Source organism: Dendrobates tinctorius, unplaced genomic scaffold (genome assembly GCF_039654945.1).
Source record: "Dendrobates tinctorius isolate UK_male_01 unplaced genomic scaffold, ASM3965494v1 ptg000030l, whole genome shotgun sequence".
In the NCBI taxonomy this organism is placed as follows: Eukaryota; Metazoa; Chordata; class Amphibia; order Anura; family Dendrobatidae; genus Dendrobates; species Dendrobates tinctorius.
This window is the reverse complement of record NW_027361698.1, coordinates 6,296,740-6,317,462: the sequence shown is the minus strand read 5'-3', so window position 1 is coordinate 6,317,462 and position 20,723 is coordinate 6,296,740. Positions and strand designations below refer to the sequence as shown.

General features: G+C 44.5%; 1 protein-coding gene across 6 annotated transcripts in view; it reads right to left on the bottom strand.

The window, feature by feature from the left end:
* The window catches only part of GSTCD (glutathione S-transferase C-terminal domain containing), a 196,373-nt gene that overhangs the window by 7,804 nt on the left and 167,846 nt on the right, over positions 1–20,723 (bottom strand). For all 6 annotated transcript variants that reach the window (XM_073571819.1, XM_073571814.1, XM_073571815.1 and 3 more), the window contains 2 exons: positions 20,525–20,658; positions 11,571–11,601 (listed from right to left, as the gene is read on the bottom strand). In XM_073571819.1, the coding sequence (XP_073427920.1) occupies positions 11,571–11,601; positions 20,525–20,658 (165 nt within the window). The remainder of the gene's footprint in view (positions 1–11,570; positions 11,602–20,524; positions 20,659–20,723) is intronic.

The following is a 20,723-nucleotide window of genomic DNA, read 5'->3' as shown; positions in this document are numbered from 1 at the left end:
ATGTAACCTGATCCCACTGTGCACTGGTAGCCATCTTGTTTTTAGCAAGGAAGATTTTACTAGTTTTTAAAAGTCAATGAGTTTAGGCACATGAGTCAAAAAAGAAGTAGATTTCTATAAGATACATTACAAGGTTTCTTATATTTGCTAAAACCATTAATTTATTGGAAGTCTAATGAAATTACAACAATGTGATCATTTAATAAAAAAAAAAGAAAAAAGATTCTGAAAAAAGTTTAAAGATTAACTAAATCTGTGATACGATTTTTTTTTGTCTACCTAACGGCAAGCAGATCGATGGGGGTCTGGATCAATAGCTCCCCCCGGGCGGCTATATCCCATGCTGGGCTGTATACTGTGCTCGGCTGTATACTGTGCTGGGCTATATACTATGCTGGGCTATATACTATGCTGGGCTATATACTATGCTGGACTGTATAATGTGGCTGGGCTATATACTGTGCTGGGCTATATACTATGCTGGGCTGTATACTGTGCTGGGCTGTATACTATGCTGGGCTATATACTATGCTGGGCTGTATTCTGTGCTGGGCTATATACTATGGTGGCATTGGTGGGCTATATACCATGCTGGGCTGTATACTGTGCTGGGCTATATACTATGGTGGGCTGTATACTATGCTGGGCTGTATACTGTGCTGGGCTATATACTATGCTGGGCTATATACTATGCTGGGCTGTATACTGTGCTGGGCTATATACTATGCTGGGCTGTATACTGTGCTGGGCTATATATTGTGCTGAACTGTATGCTATGCTGGGCTGTATACTATGCTGGGCTGTATACTATGCTGGGCTGTATACTATGCTGGGCTGTATACTATGCTGGGCTGTATACTGTGCTGGGCTGTATACTGTGCTGGGCTGTATACTATGCTGTGCTGTATACTGTGCTGGGCTGTATACTGTGCTGGGCTGTGTACTGTGCTGGGCTGTATACTATGCTGGGCTATATACTATGCTGGGCTGTATATTGTGCTGGGCTATATACTATTCTGGGCTATATACTATTCTGGGCTTTATACTATGCTGGGGTTTATACTATGCTGGGGTTTATACTATGCTGGGCTGTATACTGTGCTGGACACTATGCTGGGCTATATACTATGGTGGGGTGTATACTGTGCTGGGCTATATACTATGCTGGGCTGTATACTGTGCTGGACACTAAAAATGTCCTTAAGATCAATTTTTGGCACTTCAAATACAATAATACACTTAGGGGTAAAAAAGAATTCACTAATTATCCCCAAAAGAAGCGAACCAACACACCATATATATAAAAAATATTATTTTATTGAATATCAAAAATATTCCAATTTTAATAAAAATTACAGACTACATAATACCTTACTCATAACATACCCCAACGGGGAAAAATGCACAGACCATGAACACGGATAAATAATCCTTCTGTTAATAATCATAATATTCCTGTACAATTCATGGAATAAGGCAACAAGACCAATATTATAATAATCCTAAATAGGAATCAATCTAACCTTGCCGTTATAAGACGCCACTAAGTTTTATAGTATGCAATCATAAGTCTCACTCTAAATATAAAAATTCAGGGTAATAAGAAATCCTATGAGGTTATAGAGATACGACATAATACCAGCACCATATAAAGCCTTCATATCGACAAAATCGGGGAGGATTAATCTAACCCCGCTGTGAAAAGCACCGATACAACCTGAGCTAAAATAAACTTAGGACACATAAAATGACAAGGTAGAAGAGCTATCAAACTGATAATTACCTTAGACCGGATTATGCAGGTGTAAATAATCCTGTGCACAGATCCCCGCGCCCCGACGCGCGTTTCGCCCTCTAGCTTCTTCCGGGAGCGTACCAAATCTAGATTAGGGGCTTCTCTTTATATCCACAGACGGCCAATCAATAAGCTGAATCCCTCATCATGTGACCCCATACTTCCGGGAGTGCGCAGTGTAGTGTCCGACGTGATAAAATAATCTAAGTGCACAGAAGACATTACGGCGCATGCACCAGTCCGACACACTCCGGCACGATAAACCTACTTCCTGAACATGCGCTGAATGACCCACACGTGCATCCATGTGGATCATTGTGGCAGCGCTGCAAGAAGTACACGGAGTGCCGACCATGCATGCGCACTATCTTCTAAAAGTGACTACCCAAAAAAGGGGGGACATAAATTATTATAACAATATACATTACCACATACCAATAATAAAAATTCCATTTTTATATATTCAAATAATAGTGCTTATAATAAATAATTACTTTAAAGTAATAAGTGCATGTGCCAAAAGTAACAAATAACTCTATTATTATTAGTGAAATACCTATTAATACATACTAATTAATTCCAATCAAAAGTATTATTAAAAAAATTTATAAAAATAAGTGATAAATTTAATAGTGCCTATAAATATATGGCCGATAACAAAACAACATATATTTTAAAAATACAAGTCCATAGATTACAATCCATACATAATATAATACATATAATTCAAATAATTCAAATATGCATCTATCATTCTATCATACATATAACCTCGATAGCTTTATTATCAATATTAAGACACTTATTCTTTATTATTAAATTCTTGATCTTTAATTCATTCTTGATAAGAACTTCTGAAGACACAGCTACTCCAAACAACCACATCAGAGAGCAGCAAAAGAATGGCTCGATATCCATACACTGGAACAATGAGAATGAACAATTTTAATAATAAAATAAAATAAAATAAAAAGAACCCCACCCCTAAAAAGGAAAACCTCTCAGTAGACACGCTAACCAAATGGAAGTACCCCAAGCTTATTGAAAAAGAACACTCAATGAACATGTTAAATTTAAAGAAATTCCCCGAAACCAAAGGATTCATTAAGTCCATCCGGGCTCAAACTGCCCAGACGGTAGATCCATCTACTTTCAATTTGCAATAGAGTTTTAGTAAGATCACCCCCTCTGACCCCCAAAACTACTTGATCTATGGCCTGTATCTTCAGGCCTTTTGCATTGCATTCATGTGACATTTTGAAATGTCTTTGAAGGGGTTTAAGAGAGGTAAAGTCCTCATTGTTTCTAGCTTTTTCAATGTCTCTAACATGTTCCCTAGTTCTTACCTTGAGCTCCCTTGTGGTCATTCCTATGTAGATTTTTCCACAAGGGCATTTGGCATGATAGATGACTCCAGAAGAATTACAACTCAGGTGTTTTCTTATATCGAAAGTGCGTGATCCATCATGATTAGAAAAAGAGACCGATTTTACATGATTCCGACATCCCTTACACAAGCCGCAGGGAAAGAAGCCAGGCGTCCCAGACTTGGATTTTTCTTTTCTCGGTTCGAAGTGGCTGTGGACTAAAGTGTCTCTCAAATTTGCCGATCTCTTGGCTACAAAGGAAGGTTGAGCCGGAAGAATCTTGCGTAACACAGGGTCCACCATTAAAACACCCCAATGATTTCGCACAATACCTCTTAGATCGTCCCATTTGTTGCTAAAAGTGCTGATAAACCGAATTTGATTGCTCTGTTCTCCTTTATTTCTAGAAGAGGTTCCATATAAAAGATTATTTCTTGTAGTTTTAGTTGCTCTCAAATAGCCTCTCTTTATCATCTTTTTACTATATCCCCTATCCAGGAATCTTCTTGTTAGGTCCACAGCTTGTCGTTCAAAACTCTCCTCCTTTGAACAAATTCTTCTCGCACGTAAAAATTGACCTATTGGAATGCCCCGAATAGTGGAACCTAGATGTGCTGAATCTGCAACCAAAAAAGAATTAGTTGAGGTGCTTTTACGAAAAATATCCGTATTCAAAAAGCCCTTAGAATCCACTGTCACTTTAATATCCAAAAAATCGATTTCTCTACCAAAACGAAAAGTCAGCTTAATGTTTTTATTGTTGTTATTTAGATGTTCCATGAGTTGATGCAGTTCTTGTACGGGGCCATCCCATATGAATAGAATATCATCGATGTATCTCATCCAGTTGTGAACATGGTTCAACTCCTGGATGAGATCACCTTGAAACATCTCTCGTTCCCATGCCCCTAAAAATAAGTTCGCATAAGAGGGGGCACAACAGGCCCCCATTGCTGTTCCTTGCAATTGCAAATACATCCTCTTGTTAAAAATAAACACATTGTGCGTGAGGATGTATTCTAACAAGGTCATAATCAACTCAACCAATGATGTTTCCAGCGGACTGGAATCCAGAAAAAACCTGACCGCAGCCAAGCCATCCTGATGCCGTATTGAAGTGTACAGGGACTCCACGTCGGCAGTTACAATGACCATGTCCTCATCTAATGACAATTGGTCCAACCTTTGTAAAGCCGACGTGGTGTCCTTAATATACGATGGTAGATCACATACCAAGGGTTTCAAAAAATGATCCACAATTAATCCAATAAGCTCACATGGTCCATCATTACCTGCCACTATCGGGCGGCCAGGGGGATCCACAATACTTTTATGTATCTTCGGTATTAGGTAAAATGTTGGTAACTTAGGATGACTATTCCGAATCCGATCCAATAACTTCTTGGCAATTATACCCTGTGCCAAAGCCTTATCCAAGATATCTATTAAAAGGTTCTGGAAAGAGGATAGGGGGTTGAAAGTTAATCTCTGGTAACAACTGGTGTCATTCAAAAGTTTATTGGCCTGTCTCTCATATAGATTTATTGGCCAAATAACCAGATTTCCCCCTTTATCCGCCGGCTTAAAAACTACATCATCCCAAGATTTCAAATCTTGGGATGATGTAGTTTTTAAGCCGGCGGATAAAGGGGGAAATCTGGTTATTTGGCCAATAAATCTATATGAGAGACAGGCCAATAAACTTTTGAATGACACCAGTTGTTACCAGAGATTAACTTTCAACCCCCTATCCTCTTTCCAGAACCTTTTAATAGATATCTTGGATAAGGCTTTGGCACAGGGTATAATTGCCAAGAAGTTATTGGATCGGATTCGGAATAGTCATCCTAAGTTACCAACATTTTACCTAATACCGAAGATACATAAAAGTATTGTGGATCCCCCTGGCCGCCCGATAGTGGCAGGTAATGATGGACCATGTGAGCTTATTGGATTAATTGTGGATCATTTTTTGAAACCCTTGGTATGTGATCTACCATCGTATATTAAGGACACCACGTCGGCTTTACAAAGGTTGGACCAATTGTCATTAGATGAGGACATGGTCATTGTAACTGCCGACGTGGAGTCCCTGTACACTTCAATACGGCATCAGGATGGCTTGGCTGCGGTCAGGTTTTTTCTGGATTCCAGTCCGCTGGAAACATCATTGGTTGAGTTGATTATGACCTTGTTAGAATACATCCTCACGCACAATGTGTTTATTTTTAACAAGAGGATGTATTTGCAATTGCAAGGAACAGCAATGGGGGCCTGTTGTGCCCCCTCTTATGCGAACTTATTTTTAGGGGCATGGGAACGAGAGATGTTTCAAGGTGATCTCATCCAGGAGTTGAACCATGTTCACAACTGGATGAGATACATCGATGATATTCTATTCATATGGGATGGCCCCGTACAAGAACTGCATCAACTCATGGAACATCTAAATAACAACAATAAAAACATTAAGCTGACTTTTCGTTTTGGTAGAGAAATCGATTTTTTGGATATTAAAGTGACAGTGGATTCTAAGGGCTTTTTGAATACGGATATTTTTCGTAAAAGCACCTCAACTAATTCTTTTTTGGTTGCAGATTCAGCACATCCAGGTTCCACTATTCGGGGCATTCCAATAGGTCAATTTTTACGTGCGAGAAGAATTTGTTCAAAGGAGGAGAGTTTTGAACGACAAGCTGTGGACCTAACAAGAAGATTCCTGGATAGGGGATATAGTAAAAAGATGATAAAGAGAGGCTATTTGAGAGCAACTAAAACTACAAGAAATAATCTTTTATATGGAACCTCTTCTAGAAATAAAGGAGAACAGAGCAATCAAATTCGGTTTATCAGCACTTTTAGCAACAAATGGGACGATCTAAGAGGTATTGTGCGAAATCATTGGGGTGTTTTAATGGTGGACCCTGTGTTACGCAAGATTCTTCCGGCTCAACCTTCCTTTGTAGCCAAGAGATCGGCAAATTTGAGAGACACTTTAGTCCACAGCCACTTCGAACCGAGAAAAGAAAAATCCAAGTCTGGGACGCCTGGCTTCTTTCCCTGCGGCTTGTGTAAGGGATGTCGGAATCATGTAAAATCGGTCTCTTTTTCTAATCATGATGGATCACGCACTTTCGATATAAGAAAACACCTGAGTTGTAATTCTTCTGGAGTCATCTATCATGCCAAATGCCCTTGTGGAAAAATCTACATAGGAATGACCACAAGGGAGCTCAAGGTAAGAACTAGGGAACATGTTAGAGACATTGAAAAAGCTAGAAACAATGAGGACTTTACCTCTCTTAAACCCCTTCAAAGACATTTCAAAATGTCACATGAATGCAATGCAAAAGGCCTGAAGATACAGGCCATAGATCAAGTAGTTTTGGGGGTCAGAGGGGGTGATCTTACTAAAACTCTATTGCAAATTGAAAGTAGATGGATCTACCGTCTGGGCAGTTTGAGCCCGGATGGACTTAATGAATCCTTTGGTTTCGGGGCATTTCTTTAAATTTAACATGTTCATTGAGTGTTCTTTTTCAATAAGCTTGGGGTACTTCCATTTGGTTAGCGTGTCTACTGAGAGGTTTTCCTTTTTAGGGGTGGGGTTCTTTTTATTTTATTTTATTTTATTATTAAAATTGTTCATTCTCATTGTTCCAGTGTATGGATATCGAGCCATTCTTTTGCTGCTCTCTGATGTGGTTGTTTGGAGTAGCTGTGTCTTCAGAAGTTCTTATCAAGAATGAATTAAAGATCAAGAATTTAATAATAAAGAATAAGTGTCTTAATATTGATAATAAAGCTATCGAGGTTATATGTATGATAGAATGATAGATGCATATTTGAATTATTTGAATTATATGTATTATATTATGTATGGATTGTAATCTATGGACTTGTATTTTTAAAATATATGTTGTTTTGTTATCGGCCATATATTTATAGGCACTATTAAATTTATCACTTATTTTTATAAATTTTTTTAATAATACTTTTGATTGGAATTAATTAGTATGTATTAATAGGTATTTCACTAATAATAATAGAGTTATTTGTTACTTTTGGCACATGCACTTATTACTTTAAAGTAATTATTTATTATAAGCACTATTATTTGAATATATAAAAATGGAATTTTTATTATTGGTATATGGTAATGTATATTGTTATAATAATTTATGTCCCCCCTTTTTTGGGTAGTCACTTTTAGAAGATAGTGCGCATGCATGGTCGGCACTCCGTGTACTTCTTGCAGCGCTGCCACAATGATCCACATGGATGCACGTGTGGGTCATTCAGCGCATGTTCAGGAAGTAGGTTTATCGTGCCGGAGTGTGTCGGACTGGTGCATGCGCCGTAATGTCTTCTGTGCACTTAGATTATTTTATCACGTCGGACACTACACTGCGCACTCCCGGAAGTATGGGGTCACATGATGAGGGATTCAGCTTATTGATTGGCCGTCTGTGGATATAAAGAGAAGCCCCTAATCTAGATTTGGTACGCTCCCGGAAGAAGCTAGAGGGCGAAACGCGCGTCGGGGCGCGGGGATCTGTGCACAGGATTATTTACACCTGCATAATCCGGTCTAAGGTAATTATCAGTTTGATAGCTCTTCTACCTTGTCATTTTATGTGTCCTAAGTTTATTTTAGCTCAGGTTGTATCGGTGCTTTTCACAGCGGGGTTAGATTAATCCTCCCCGATTTTGTCGATATGAAGGCTTTATATGGTGCTGGTATTATGTCGTATCTCTATAACCTCATAGGATTTCTTATTACCCTGAATTTTTATATTTAGAGTGAGACTTATGATTGCATACTATAAAACTTAGTGGCGTCTTATAACGGCAAGGTTAGATTGATTCCTATTTAGGATTATTATAATATTGGTCTTGTTGCCTTATTCCATGAATTGTACAGGAATATTATGATTATTAACAGAAGGATTATTTATCCGTGTTCATGGTCTGTGCATTTTTCCCCGTTGGGGTATGTTATGAGTAAGGTATTATGTAGTCTGTAATTTTTATTAAAATTGGAATATTTTTGATATTCAATAAAATAATATTTTTTATATATATGGTGTGTTGGTTCGCTTCTTTTGGGGATAATTAGTGAATTGTATACTGTGCTGGGCTATATACTATGCTCGGCTATATACTATGCTCGGTTATATACTATGCTGGGCTGTATACTGTGCTGGGCTATATACTATGCTGGGCTGTATACTATGCTGGGCTGTAAACTATGCTGGGCTGTATACTGTGCTGGACTATATAGCATGATGGGCTATATACTATGCTGGGCTATATACCATGTGGTACCATGTTGGGCTATTTACCTTGTGGTGCTGGGCTATATACAATGCTGGGCTATATACCATGGTGGGCTGTGCTATATACCATGGTGGTGCTGTGCTATATACCGTGGGCTGCTGTGCTATATACCGTGTGGGGCTGGGCTATATACCATGTGGTTCTGGGCTATATACTAAGCGGCTGTGTTATATTCCAAGGGGGGTACATTTTACATTATAATCTATGGGGGAGGCTATGTTATATAATATGAGGGGTTACATTATATTTTATGGGGAAGTGGGCTGTATTTTATTCTATTTGGGGCTACATTATATTCTATGGGGGGCTGTATTATATTTTTTATATTCTATGGGGGGTGATTGCACCATACTCTATGAGGGGGCTACATTATACTATATGAGGAGGCTACATTGTATTCTATGGGGGGGCTGCATTATAATCTGTGGGGGCTAGATTATATTGTATGGGGGCTTTATTATATTGTATGGGGGCTGAATTATACAATATGAGAAGGGCTATATTGTATTCTATGGAGGGGCTACATTATCTTATATATAAAGCTCAAGTGTGTGTATGTATGTCCGGGATTGGCATCCGCACCGTCGCAGCTACAGCCACAAAATTTGGCACAGTCACACGTCTGGACCCCGAGAGCGTCATAGGCTATGTTGTGAGGCAAAATTTTAACCCCGCGCGTTCCAATTCACCAAACAATTTTGCCCCTACATACATACTGGGGAAAAAGTGTGTGTGTGTGTCAAGCCCCGCCCCTCATTATGATGTCATAATGGTTGCCATGGCGACGCTGATGTCATCATAGGTTGTAAGCCCCGCCGCTCATTATGATGTCATAATGGTTGACTATGGGATGGAGGATGTGTGATGGGTATATGGGCACTGGACTATGGGATGGAGGATGTGTGATGGTGTATGGGCACAGGACTATGGGATGGAGGATATGTATGATGGGTATATGGGCACGGGACTATGGGATGGCGAATATGTATGATGGGTATATGGGCATGGGACTATGGGATGTAGGATGTGTGATGGGTACATAGGCATGGGACTATGGGATGGAGGATGTGTGATGGGTATATGGGCACTCGACTATGGGATGGAGGATATTTATGATGGGTATATGGGCACGGGCCTATGGGATAGTGGATATGTATGATGGGTATATGGGCATGGGAATATGGGATGGAGGATAATTATAATTTGCTATAACTAACCACAGTTAGTTAACTATGCCTGGGCAGCGGTGGGCTCTTCAGCTAGTACTATATAAGGGGCTGCATTATACTCTATGAGAGGGTTGCCATATATTCTATGGAGGGCCAGCATTATATTCTATGGGGGGGTTACATTATATTCTGTGGAGTGGCTGCATTATACTCTGAGGGGTAGGTGCATTATGCTCTAAGGGGTGGCTGCATTATACTATAAGAGGGGGGCTGCATTATATTCTATGGGGGTTACATTATATTGTAAGGTGGGGCTGCATTATACTCTGTAGGGTTGCTGCATTATGCCATATGTGGGCTGCATTATACTGTATCGAGGACTATGGGGAATACATTATATGAAGAACTATGGTGTGCATTATACTATGGGAAGTGAAATGTACTACATGGATGACTATGGCGGTGCATTATACTATATGGAGCACTATGAGGAGAGTATTATACTATATGGAGGACTGAACAGTATATTTTAATATATGGAGGACTATAGGGAGTGTATTATACAATATGGAGGACTGAGGAGAGTATTATACTATATGGAGGACTATGAGGCACATTATATTATATGGAGGACCATGGGGTGTACACTGTAGATGTGCTGCTGATAACATGATACTGTATGGTGATCTGTTAGTGATCCATTAGTGATTGTTCTGTCCCCATCATTCTTTTTCAGATGGTGGAAAGAGGCCTGGAAACAAGTGCTGAACGACTTCAATATTGTCGCTCATACTCATTTAGCGGCCTGAACTCAGCGCATGTAAATACAACTGAAAAGCTTCTGTGTGATGTGCAATATGTTAGCTTTTGGGGCCCCATTTTAATCTTTGCCTAGGGCCCCACTTTGCCTAAAACCGGCCCTGCCCACAAAAAACAAAACACTGAGGTTGGGCAACCAGAAGTAACCATGAAGCTTTAGGTTCTTTTAATTATTTCTTCTCCCACCATTGCAGGTTTAGAAGTACCACGCTGTATGTTTGGAGTTCCTCTAGCTTCTGCACTACAGCTGCAGTATTGCCTGGGTTTAGGCTGTAAATACTTGGTTACATAGAAGTTTCAGATGCAGAACATATGAGAGCACTGTGAGAATACCGACCTAGCTGACTTACTAAGACAATAACAACATAGCTTAAGCTGACTAAAGAGCTCCTGTCTGAGAATTAATTAGCCAGGAGGTCGGTGACCCTACAAAAAAATGAAACCTCCCACACTACTTAAAGGGATTAACAAGAAGTCTGCTTTGAGTCTATATTGTTCCAATAATGATATGTCCAGGGAGGACTTCTGTTTATAAAGCTGCAGTCCTGTAATAGAGACTTGATTAGGAGATACATTATTAACTAAATCATTCAATCAACTAAATCAGATCTCTGACCTTAATCATTGAAATATAGATCTGAGGATGGAAATAAATACTATATTTCTCAGTATTTAGGCCTGTATTGATTTTGGTATTTTTGTCAGTGCTTACCTGATGGTAAAAAAATGCTAGAAGGATCTTTTTTTTTAACTTTTCTCTTTGACCTACTTATTTATCCCAGTCCTCTTTAACTAATGTGTAAACTAGGAACCCAACCACAAATGTAGACCTGAGCATAGAGAAATAAATGGGGATCTCTTTATTCTCCATAGATTTCCATGGAGCAAATTAAATACTCTCCTCAAGCCTCACAACTGACATGGGGAGATGGCGTTATTGGAAGCAAATTGAACTCTGTCTTCATTGCTGTCCCTGGGCAGCATCAGTTTACAGCATAAAACTCCATTCATAAGACCCTCTGCAATTCAAAAGCAGCTGTATACAAACTGACGCATATAATGAGATAAAGAGGAAAATACCTTGTAAGACAGTACACTCTGGAAGCGGCAACTGCAATAAACATAAGAAGAATTGATGGTTGCTTGATCAGTTATTACATCTATTGTAATGATAGGATAAAGATTCCTACATGTTAATGGAAGAGGTAACTCTGTAATGAGTCATTGCAACCAGTATGTAAATTATTTTAAAAGGGAACCTGTCACCATGTTTATAAAGTACAGCCACCATCTTTAAGGCCTGTTTTACATCATTCTATTAAGCAGCATGTATGTCCCCAATCCCCTTTATATAGCGCTAAAAAGTCCGGTTTGATGGATGTCACTGATCTTGCTTTGGCACCTCCTCTCTTACTATAATCACTGTGCTCCTGCCTTGCTTCATGTGGCAGACGCGTCTTACGTCACACAGTGTCCCATAATTGTGCATATGTGCAGGCGCACTTCTGTGTCCTGCCCTCAGCAAAGTAGTGTAGTGTGCATGCACCAGGAAAGACCAAAGAGAACCAATAACCCGGAAGTAAAGCCAGCGCATGTGCACAAGTTATTTGTTCTGCCCTCGGCAGGACAGAGAAAAGCGCCTGTGCAGAAATGCAATTGGAGGACACTGTGTGGATGACGAAAAACTTATAATCATCCACATAACGCAAGGCAAGAGGAAGGTGGTTGTAGAAAGAGTGAAGGCACAGGATCAAAACAAGTGACGCCCATAGGGCCGGACCGCACCATCTGTGAGTATAATAAAAGGTAATTTTTGTGTTATGCAGAGGAGTTTGTGGACATACTTACAACATACAAAAATGCTGTACAAGAGACCTTAAAGGTGGTGGCCATATTTTACATTGGGAAAACCTGGTGACAGGTTCCCTGTAAGAGATCAGGGTAACTGGGTGCAACAAAATATGGCATCTTAACTATTGGACTTTCATTCAGCTCAGAAAGAAACTATCCTTTGACCCGGCAGATGTTCTGCTATTGTCCTATAACCAAATCCAAAGGAAAAAAGAGGGGGTCTCCAGCACCAAAATTAGTGAAAAAAGATAAAACTCACATTTATTAGGAAGGTTTTAAAATCATATTAATAAGCCACCATGACAGGCAAGGCTACTTATGCGTTTCAGACAGATATTACATGTCCTTAGTCATAGGTATATCTTATCAAAACTAGGAAGCTTAAATAAATGAATACATGTAATAAGCCACCATGACATGCCTTGCCTGTCATGGTGGCTTATTAATATGATTTTAAAACCTTCCTAATAAATGTGAGTTTTATCTTTTTTCACTAATTTTGGTGCTGGAGACCCCCTCTTTTTTCCTTTGGATTTATAGCGCCAGTTGAACCGCACTGGACATCTGGCATCAGGACGCTTATGGACTATATGGACACTGATGTACGGTAGGCTGAATATTTTTTCTTCTTTTTTTGCTATATTGTCCTATAACGCTGCTCCTGATCACCTTGAACAGCATGTCCATGTTGAACTTTCTTCCCACCTCTCTTTTAGCTCACTGTTTGACAACCTACATTCCACCAAAACTGCCCTGAACAAAATGACTAACTACTTACTTATTGAAAACATGGATTTTTGTGAGTACTCACCGTAAAATCCTTTTCTCCGAGACGCTCATTGGGGGACACAGAGACTGTGGGTGTGTGCTTCTGCCGTCTGGAGGCTGACACTAAGTATACAAAAAAAGAGTTAGCTCCTCCTCCGCCGCATACACCCTCGCCCCCAGACCGGGCGTAACTCAGTTTAGTGCATAAGCAGTAGGAGAACGCGCCTTAAACTCAGGCAAGAAATTATACGTCTGAAAAAGGGGCCACCCTAATCCTTACACAAGGATTTGTATAACTCAAAATAAGTAAATGCCAACTGGCTAATAGGGTGGGTGCTGTGTCCCCCAATGAGCGTCTTGGAGAAAAGGATTTTACGGTGAGTACTCACAAAAATCCATGTTTCTCCTTCGTCTCATTGGGGGACACAGAGACTGTGGGACGTTCTAAAGCAGTCCTCTGGGCGGGATCTTAGCTCACCCAATCCATGCTAATTTGCGCCCCTGATTAGAGGTGCGCAACTGCTGCCTGGAGAATCTTTCTTCCCAGGCTTGCATCCGAGGATGCCTGGGTATGTACGTTATAATGTTTGACAAACGTATGCAAACTGGACCAGGTAGCTGCTTTGCACACCTGCTCCGCTGAAGCCTGGTGTCGCAGTGCCCATGAGGCACCCACTGCTCGAGCCGAGTGTGCCTTGATCTCTGCCGGAACCGGCGTGCCACTGATTTGATAAGATTCTTGGACCGTCAGGCGAACCCATCTGGCCAAAGTCGCTCTGGACGCAGCGAGCCCCTTCCGCCGCCCTTCTGGAATCACGAATAGAGAGTCTGTCTGGCGGAATGGCGCTGTCCTTGTCACATACCTCCTAAGGGCTCTTACCAGATCCAGGGTGTGCAATGCCTTTTCTACCCTGTGCACCGGTGCCGGGCAAAACGAGGGTAAGACAATGTCTTCGTTGATATGGAATGCAGACACAACCTTCGGCAAGAAGGGAGGAGCTGGCCTTAAAACTACCTTATCTTTATAAAAGGTCAGGAACGGCGGTTTACAAGATAAGGCCGCCAATTCCGAAACCCGCCTAATAGACGTTATAGCTACCAGAAAAACGACCTTTCTGGACAGGTAAGGTAAGGAGACTTCTTGCAATGGTTCGAAAGGAGCCTCCTGAAGGGCCCTGAGCACCAAGTTCAGGTCCCATGATTCCGTCGGCGCCTTATAGGGGGGTACTAAATGTGCGACCCCCTGCATAAACGTCCTAACCTGCCAGACGGAAGCGACTTTTCGTTGGAAAAGCACCGACAGGGCCGAGATTTGCGTTCTGAGCGAACTCGGAGCCAATCCCGCGTCCAGCCCTGCCTGCAGAAAAGCCAGTACATTGGGGATCGAAAAAACCAGAGGAGCCACTCCGCGATCCCTACACCAACGGAAAAAAACTTCCCAAGTCCGGTGATATACTCTCGCCGAGGAAGGCTTTCGGGCACTCACCATCGTGGCCGCCACATCGCGCCTGAATCCTGCCTGTGTTAACAGCCAAGATTCAATGGCCACACCGTCAAACACAGGGCCCCTAAGTTCGGATGGCAGATCGGCCCCTGGGACAGTAAGTCCGGCCGATCTGGGAGACGCCAAGGTACGTCCACCACTAGTTGAACCAGATCTGCATACCAGTCCCGCCGGGGCCAGTCTGGGGCCATCAGAATTGCTGGAACCTTCTCTCTCCTTATTTTTCTGATGACTCTTGGAAGCAGAGGCAGCGGGGGAAACAAGTACGGGAGACGAAACTGGCTCCACGGAAGCACCAGAGCGTCTGCTGCGATTGCCTGCGGGTCGAGGGATCGAGCGACAAACCTTTGTACTTTGGCGTTCTCTCTGGATGCCATAAGGTCCACGTCTGGTGTCCCCCACCGTTGGCAGATCTGTTGAAAGACCTCGGGGTGCAGGGACCATTCCCCTGCCGCGACCCCCTGTCGGCTGAGAAAATCTGCCGCCCAGTTTTCGACTCCCGGAATGTGCACCGCTGAAATTACCACGTGGTTCTTCTCTGCCCAACGCAGTACCAGCCCAACCTCGCGCATGGCTGCCTGGCTGCGCGTGCCCCCTTGATGGTTGACATATGCTACTGCTGTAGCATTGTCCGACTGAATGCGCACCGGCCGGTGTCTCAGCAAACGCTGAAAATGTTGCAGGGCCAATCGTATTGCCCGTATCTCCAGAATGTTGATCGGGAGAATTACCTCCCGAATGGACCACCGCCCCTGGGCTGTGTGACTCTGGAAAACTGCTCCCCAACCATGCAGGCTTGCATGGGTCGTCACCACCAACCACTGTTCCGGGGGAAAAGGTTTCCCCTGGACCAGAGACGAGTCGCGAGTCCACCATCGGAGTGATCGCCGGACCGGCGGACACAACTTGCACCGATGACTGAGAGACAGCAGCCTCCGGTCCCATGCTGACAAGAGCGCATGCTGAAGCGGACGGAGATGGAACTGGGCAAACGGGATTGCCTCCATCGCCGCCACCATTCTGCCCAACACACTCATGCCGTACCGGATGGATCTGGTGCCCGGCTGTAGAAGGTTCCGTACCCCCTGCTTGATCCTTCGCGCCTTGTCCTGAGGGAGGATCACCAGCCCCCGGGAGGTGTCGAAAACCATGCCTAGGAATACGATTCTCTGGGCTGGAACCAAGGACGACTTGTTTCGATTGATCAACCAGCCTAGACGGGCCAGGGTATCCAGTGTGATACTGACATTCCCCTGGCACGCCTGAAACGACGGCCCCTTTACCAAAAGGTCGTCCAGGTACGGTAGTACCGTTATGCCCCGTGCATGCAGGATGGCCATAACCACCGCCATTATCTTTGTAAAGACTCTGGGGGCAGTGGCCAAACCGAAGGGCAGAGCCACAAATTGGAAATGTCGCCCTCCGATCGCAAAACGCAGGAACCTCTGGTGTGGAGGAAATATCGGAATGTGTAGATATGCATCCTGCACATCGATCGAGGCCAGGAATTCCCCTGGATCCATGGCTGCAATGACCGAGCGGAGGGACTCCATCCGGAACCGCCTGACCCTGATGAATTTGTTCAGGATCTTTAGATCCAGTACTGGCCTCACAGTCCCGTCTTTTTTGGGGACCGAAAACAGGTTGGAGTAAAAACCTTGCGTCTCTTCGCCTTGCGGCACTGGGACAATGACCCCTTTGCGCTGTAGCGTCATTATAGCCTGTAACAAATCTTCCGCCTGCGATTCTGTCCCGGAAAGTCGGGAACGGAAGAATCGCTGTGGCGGGAGTCCGACAAACTCTATCTTGTACCCGGACGATATCAATTCCGCCACCCAAGCGTCGCGTGCCACTGCGACCCAAACGTGGCTGAACCCTAGTAGGCGTCCGCCCACTCTGTCGTCCGTAGGTACGAAGCGCCTTGAGTCATTTTGCTGGAGGCTTTTGGGATCTGGCCCCCCTCGCTCTGGGCAAACGGCCTCGGCCTCTACCCAGCGGATTGGCCCTGTAAGAGGTTTGCCCTTCCCTACTCTGGCCATCGTTTGCGGAGGAGGATGCCCTGGCCGAAGTCCCCCCCAGGGGCTACGAAAGGGCCGAAAACGCCTCTGCGTTTGCCTGAATGCCGGGCAACTCCTCTGCTGCGGGAGGAAACTACTTCTCCCCCCTGTGGCTTCTGAGATAAGCTTATCAAGCTTCTCACCGAACAACCGATTGCCCTGAAAAGGCAATGAGGTTAAGGATTTTTTAGAGATAGAATCCGCTTTCCACAACCTCAGCCATAATGCTCGCCTAATGGCGATCGCATTTGCTGCTGCCACAGCCGAACACTCGGCCGCGTCCAGTGAGGCGCTGATGAGATAATCACTCGCTCCTGATATCTGATTTGCCACCTCCAAGACCTCCGCGGGCAGATCCCTGTCTTGGAGGGCCTTATGCAGAGCGTCCGCCCATGAAACCATGGCCTTAGCCACCCAAGTTGCCGCAAAGGAGGGGGCCAGAGCCGACCCTGCTGCCTCATACACCGAGCGGGCAAGCCCCTCTATGAGGCGATCAGTTGGGTCCTTGATGGAAGAAACACTGGGTATCGACAATAGCGATCTTGATGCTAAACGTGATACCGGTGGGTCCACTACTGGCGACTCCACCCATCCTTTATGGAGCTCAGGAGGAAACGGATACTTTGCTTGCAGCGCTTTTTGCATTGCAAAACGCTTATCCGGGTGTTCTCTATGTTTCTGGACTAGATCCTCGAACTCCGGATGCGTGGCAAACCTTCTATGCGGTCGCCTGGTTTTCTTGAAGGAGACCTTGTGACCTGAGGCCGTGGACACATCGTCCTCGATCTCTAATGTCTGGTTGACTGCCTCAATGAGGCTGTCCACCGAGTCTTGGTACCCCAGGCTTTCTAGATTCCAGGCCTCCTCCTCCTCGCCCTCATCCTGATCGCTCCCTGAGCTCAGCGACGGGGAACGAGATGCCCTAATACCCGCCGCCGAAGCCCCGGAGGGCCCGGCCGACGGGGAACGAGCTCTTTTGCCATGAGCTTGTCTGGTACTGGAGCGGCCTCTAACGGTCGGAGGGTCCTGAGACGTGGACGAGCTGTCTTCCGCTGGCAGACCACCATCCTTGTCCCTGCCCGGGCCTCGAAGGGATTCAATTGCCCTTGTAAGGGACAACATAGAATGCGATAAAGACACCGCCCATTCCGGGGGGTCCTGACCCCTGGGCTCTGAAACAGCGGGGGGCTCATGGGCGCGCTCCGACTCGCAGGCTTCACAAAATTTACCCGCCTGCGCCCTTGGCAGCCTGACCCCACAGGAAACGCAAACAGCGTATAGGAAAGAGTGAGCTTTCCCTTTGCCAGACATATTGCCCAAGCTTGAAGGTAGGGTAGAAGGAGGAGGAGGGTAACCCCTTCCTTGACTACCAGGGCGGCTCTCGAAACGGGGTTGCACTCACCCACAGGTAACGTTCCACTCCTGTTGAACGACCGCGGAAATGCGAGGGCGGGGGGGGGCGGGAGTTTCCGCTCCGGTACTATGTGCGCCCGCCGCTCTCCACCCCCTGGGCTGAGCCGTACCGGAAGTCAGTGGGCGGGTCTTCCGGCTACCACCGGAAGTCGGCGGGCGGGGCCTCGCGCGGTACCCACGGACTTCCTCGGGGCTTCCGGCCGCACTCCGGTACACGGGGCGTGCGGCGTTACTCGCCGGGGGCAGCACCGGGTTCCTAAAACTTGCGGTGCGCTCCGGGAGAGAGGCGGACCTCCCCATTATCAAAGGTGAGCAGGGCCTTCCGCCGTGGGGGCTCTCTTGGGGTGCTCTCAACTCCATCCCCGGGCAGGGAGGGGGAGTCTTCTGGTATCGGGACGAATCTTCGATCCCTCGGCTCACCTGCGCCTCCAACTCAACCCCTGGTCTCACTACCTAGGGGTGGAAGGGGCCTCAATGAATCGCGTTGAAGGAGAGGAACAACGTGGAGGGTCGCTCACACGTGCTCGCCCGTTGAGGTTATGGGGAAACCGAATCCTCTTATCAGGATGCGTTGCCGCCTCTTTACAAAATAAAAAAGAAAAATGGTTGTCTGGGGAAAAGTCCCAGATGTGTCCCTCGGTGCGGGAGAGGAAAACACGTGGAGGGTTACTCACACGTGGTCGCCCGTTGATGATTTGGGGAGATCGGACCCTCTCTATAGGATCCGTCTCCCCTGTCTTATCTTCATAAAAAAAAAAAAAAAAAAAAAAAAAATCTAGTCTGGAGCTCCAGACTGCGTGTGCCTCCATCAGACACTAAGCAAAAAACTGAGTTACGCCCGGTCTGGGGGCGAGGGTGTATGCGGCGGAGGAGGAGCTAACTCTTTTTTTGTATGCTTAGTGTCAGCCTCCAGACGGCAGAAGCACACACCCACAGTCTCTGTGTCCCCCAATGAGACGAAGGAGAAAAGTTAGCAGTCAAATCTCTGTACTCCTCCTTCTAGAACTGTCATCTGCTTTTGACAGTCAATCACTCCCCCTACTACAAATCCTCGCTTTCCTTTGTGTCAAAGACTTTACAATATCCTGTATCTCCTCATACCTTTCTAAATGCACAGTGTCTCCCACACAACCTCCTCATCCTGCCCTCCCTCTGTTGCTGTCCCTAAAGGTTCTATCCTGGGACCCCTACTCTTTTCAATCTATACCTCTGGCCTGGGACAACTCTTAAAGTCTCATGACTTCCATTATGCTGATGACACTCAGATCTCTCTCTCTGGCCGAGACATCACTTATCTGCTGTACAGAATCCCAGAAGGTCTATCAGCCATATCCGCCTTCTCCCCCCGCTTCCTAAAACTTAGGGTGGACAAAACTGAACTCATCATCATCACTCCATCTCACCTAACTCCGCAGTTCGATCTATCACTATTAATGACACCACGCTTTCCGCAGTACTGGAAGTCCGCTGCCTTGGATTGACCCTTGACTCTGCCCTGTCCGTTAAACCGCACATCCAAGCTCTTGCCACCTCCAACTTAAAAATATTTCCAGAATCAGTCCTTTCCTCAACCATGAGTCTACTTAAATGCATGTCCTCATCATCTCCCGCCTCGACTACAGCAATATCCTCCTCTGTGGCCTCCCTGCTTACACTCTCATACCTCTCCAGTCCGTCCTTAACTTTGCTGCCGAAGTAATCCACCTCTCTTTTGTTACTCCTCTGCTTCTCCCCTCTGCATATCCTTTTATTGGCTCCCAATTCCTCAACGTATCAAGTTCAAACTACTAACTCTAACCTACAAAGCCGTCCATAATCTGTCTCCCAATATCTTTCAACACGCAATCTCTGGTCCTCCCAAGACCTTCTTCTCTCCTTCACAGTCAAACATTCCTCACCCAATCATATTTAAGACTTCTCCTGAGTATCCCTCATGATCTGGAATTCTGTGCCGCAACACATCCTATTAAGTATCCGCCACACTCAGAACTTTCAGACGGGACTTGAAACACCATCTTTTCAAGATAGCTTACAGCCTGCAATAACCCACCTCACCACTATCAAAGTTGCCTCAATCCCCTAACCTATGTTATCCTTCCCATTATCCTGTAGACAGTAAGCCAGTAAGGGAAGTGCCCTCTCCATTCTGTACCAGTCTGTCATTGTTAGTTCATTGTTGTTCACTGAAATTTATATTTGTATTTTGAATGTAACCTTTTCTCATGTTTGGCACCATGAAATCAATGTTGCTCTAAAAATAAATAATAATAAATAATAAAACGAAAATTGATAATAGTTCTAAAATGTCGAGAGATACAAAACTGATCATAAACATGGGACACCAGCAGCATACAATCACTATTTTTTTTTAAATGTCTTTATTGAGATTATACATGAAATTATTGAAATAATGTACAATAAAGTAGATCAATTTATTTTACCTTCGTGGAAATGTGGTCTTGACAGTATTCTGGATAAAGCCATAGCAGCATGGGCAGATGACGAATGCCGCTCTAGCAATGATGCAGTGCTCTATCACCATATCGGTCGCCACTCCGCATGCATGTAGTGCTACCTACAAAGGGTACATTCCGGAATAAAAATGCATTGGTTAAAAGAAGAATTATAGCATAAACTGGG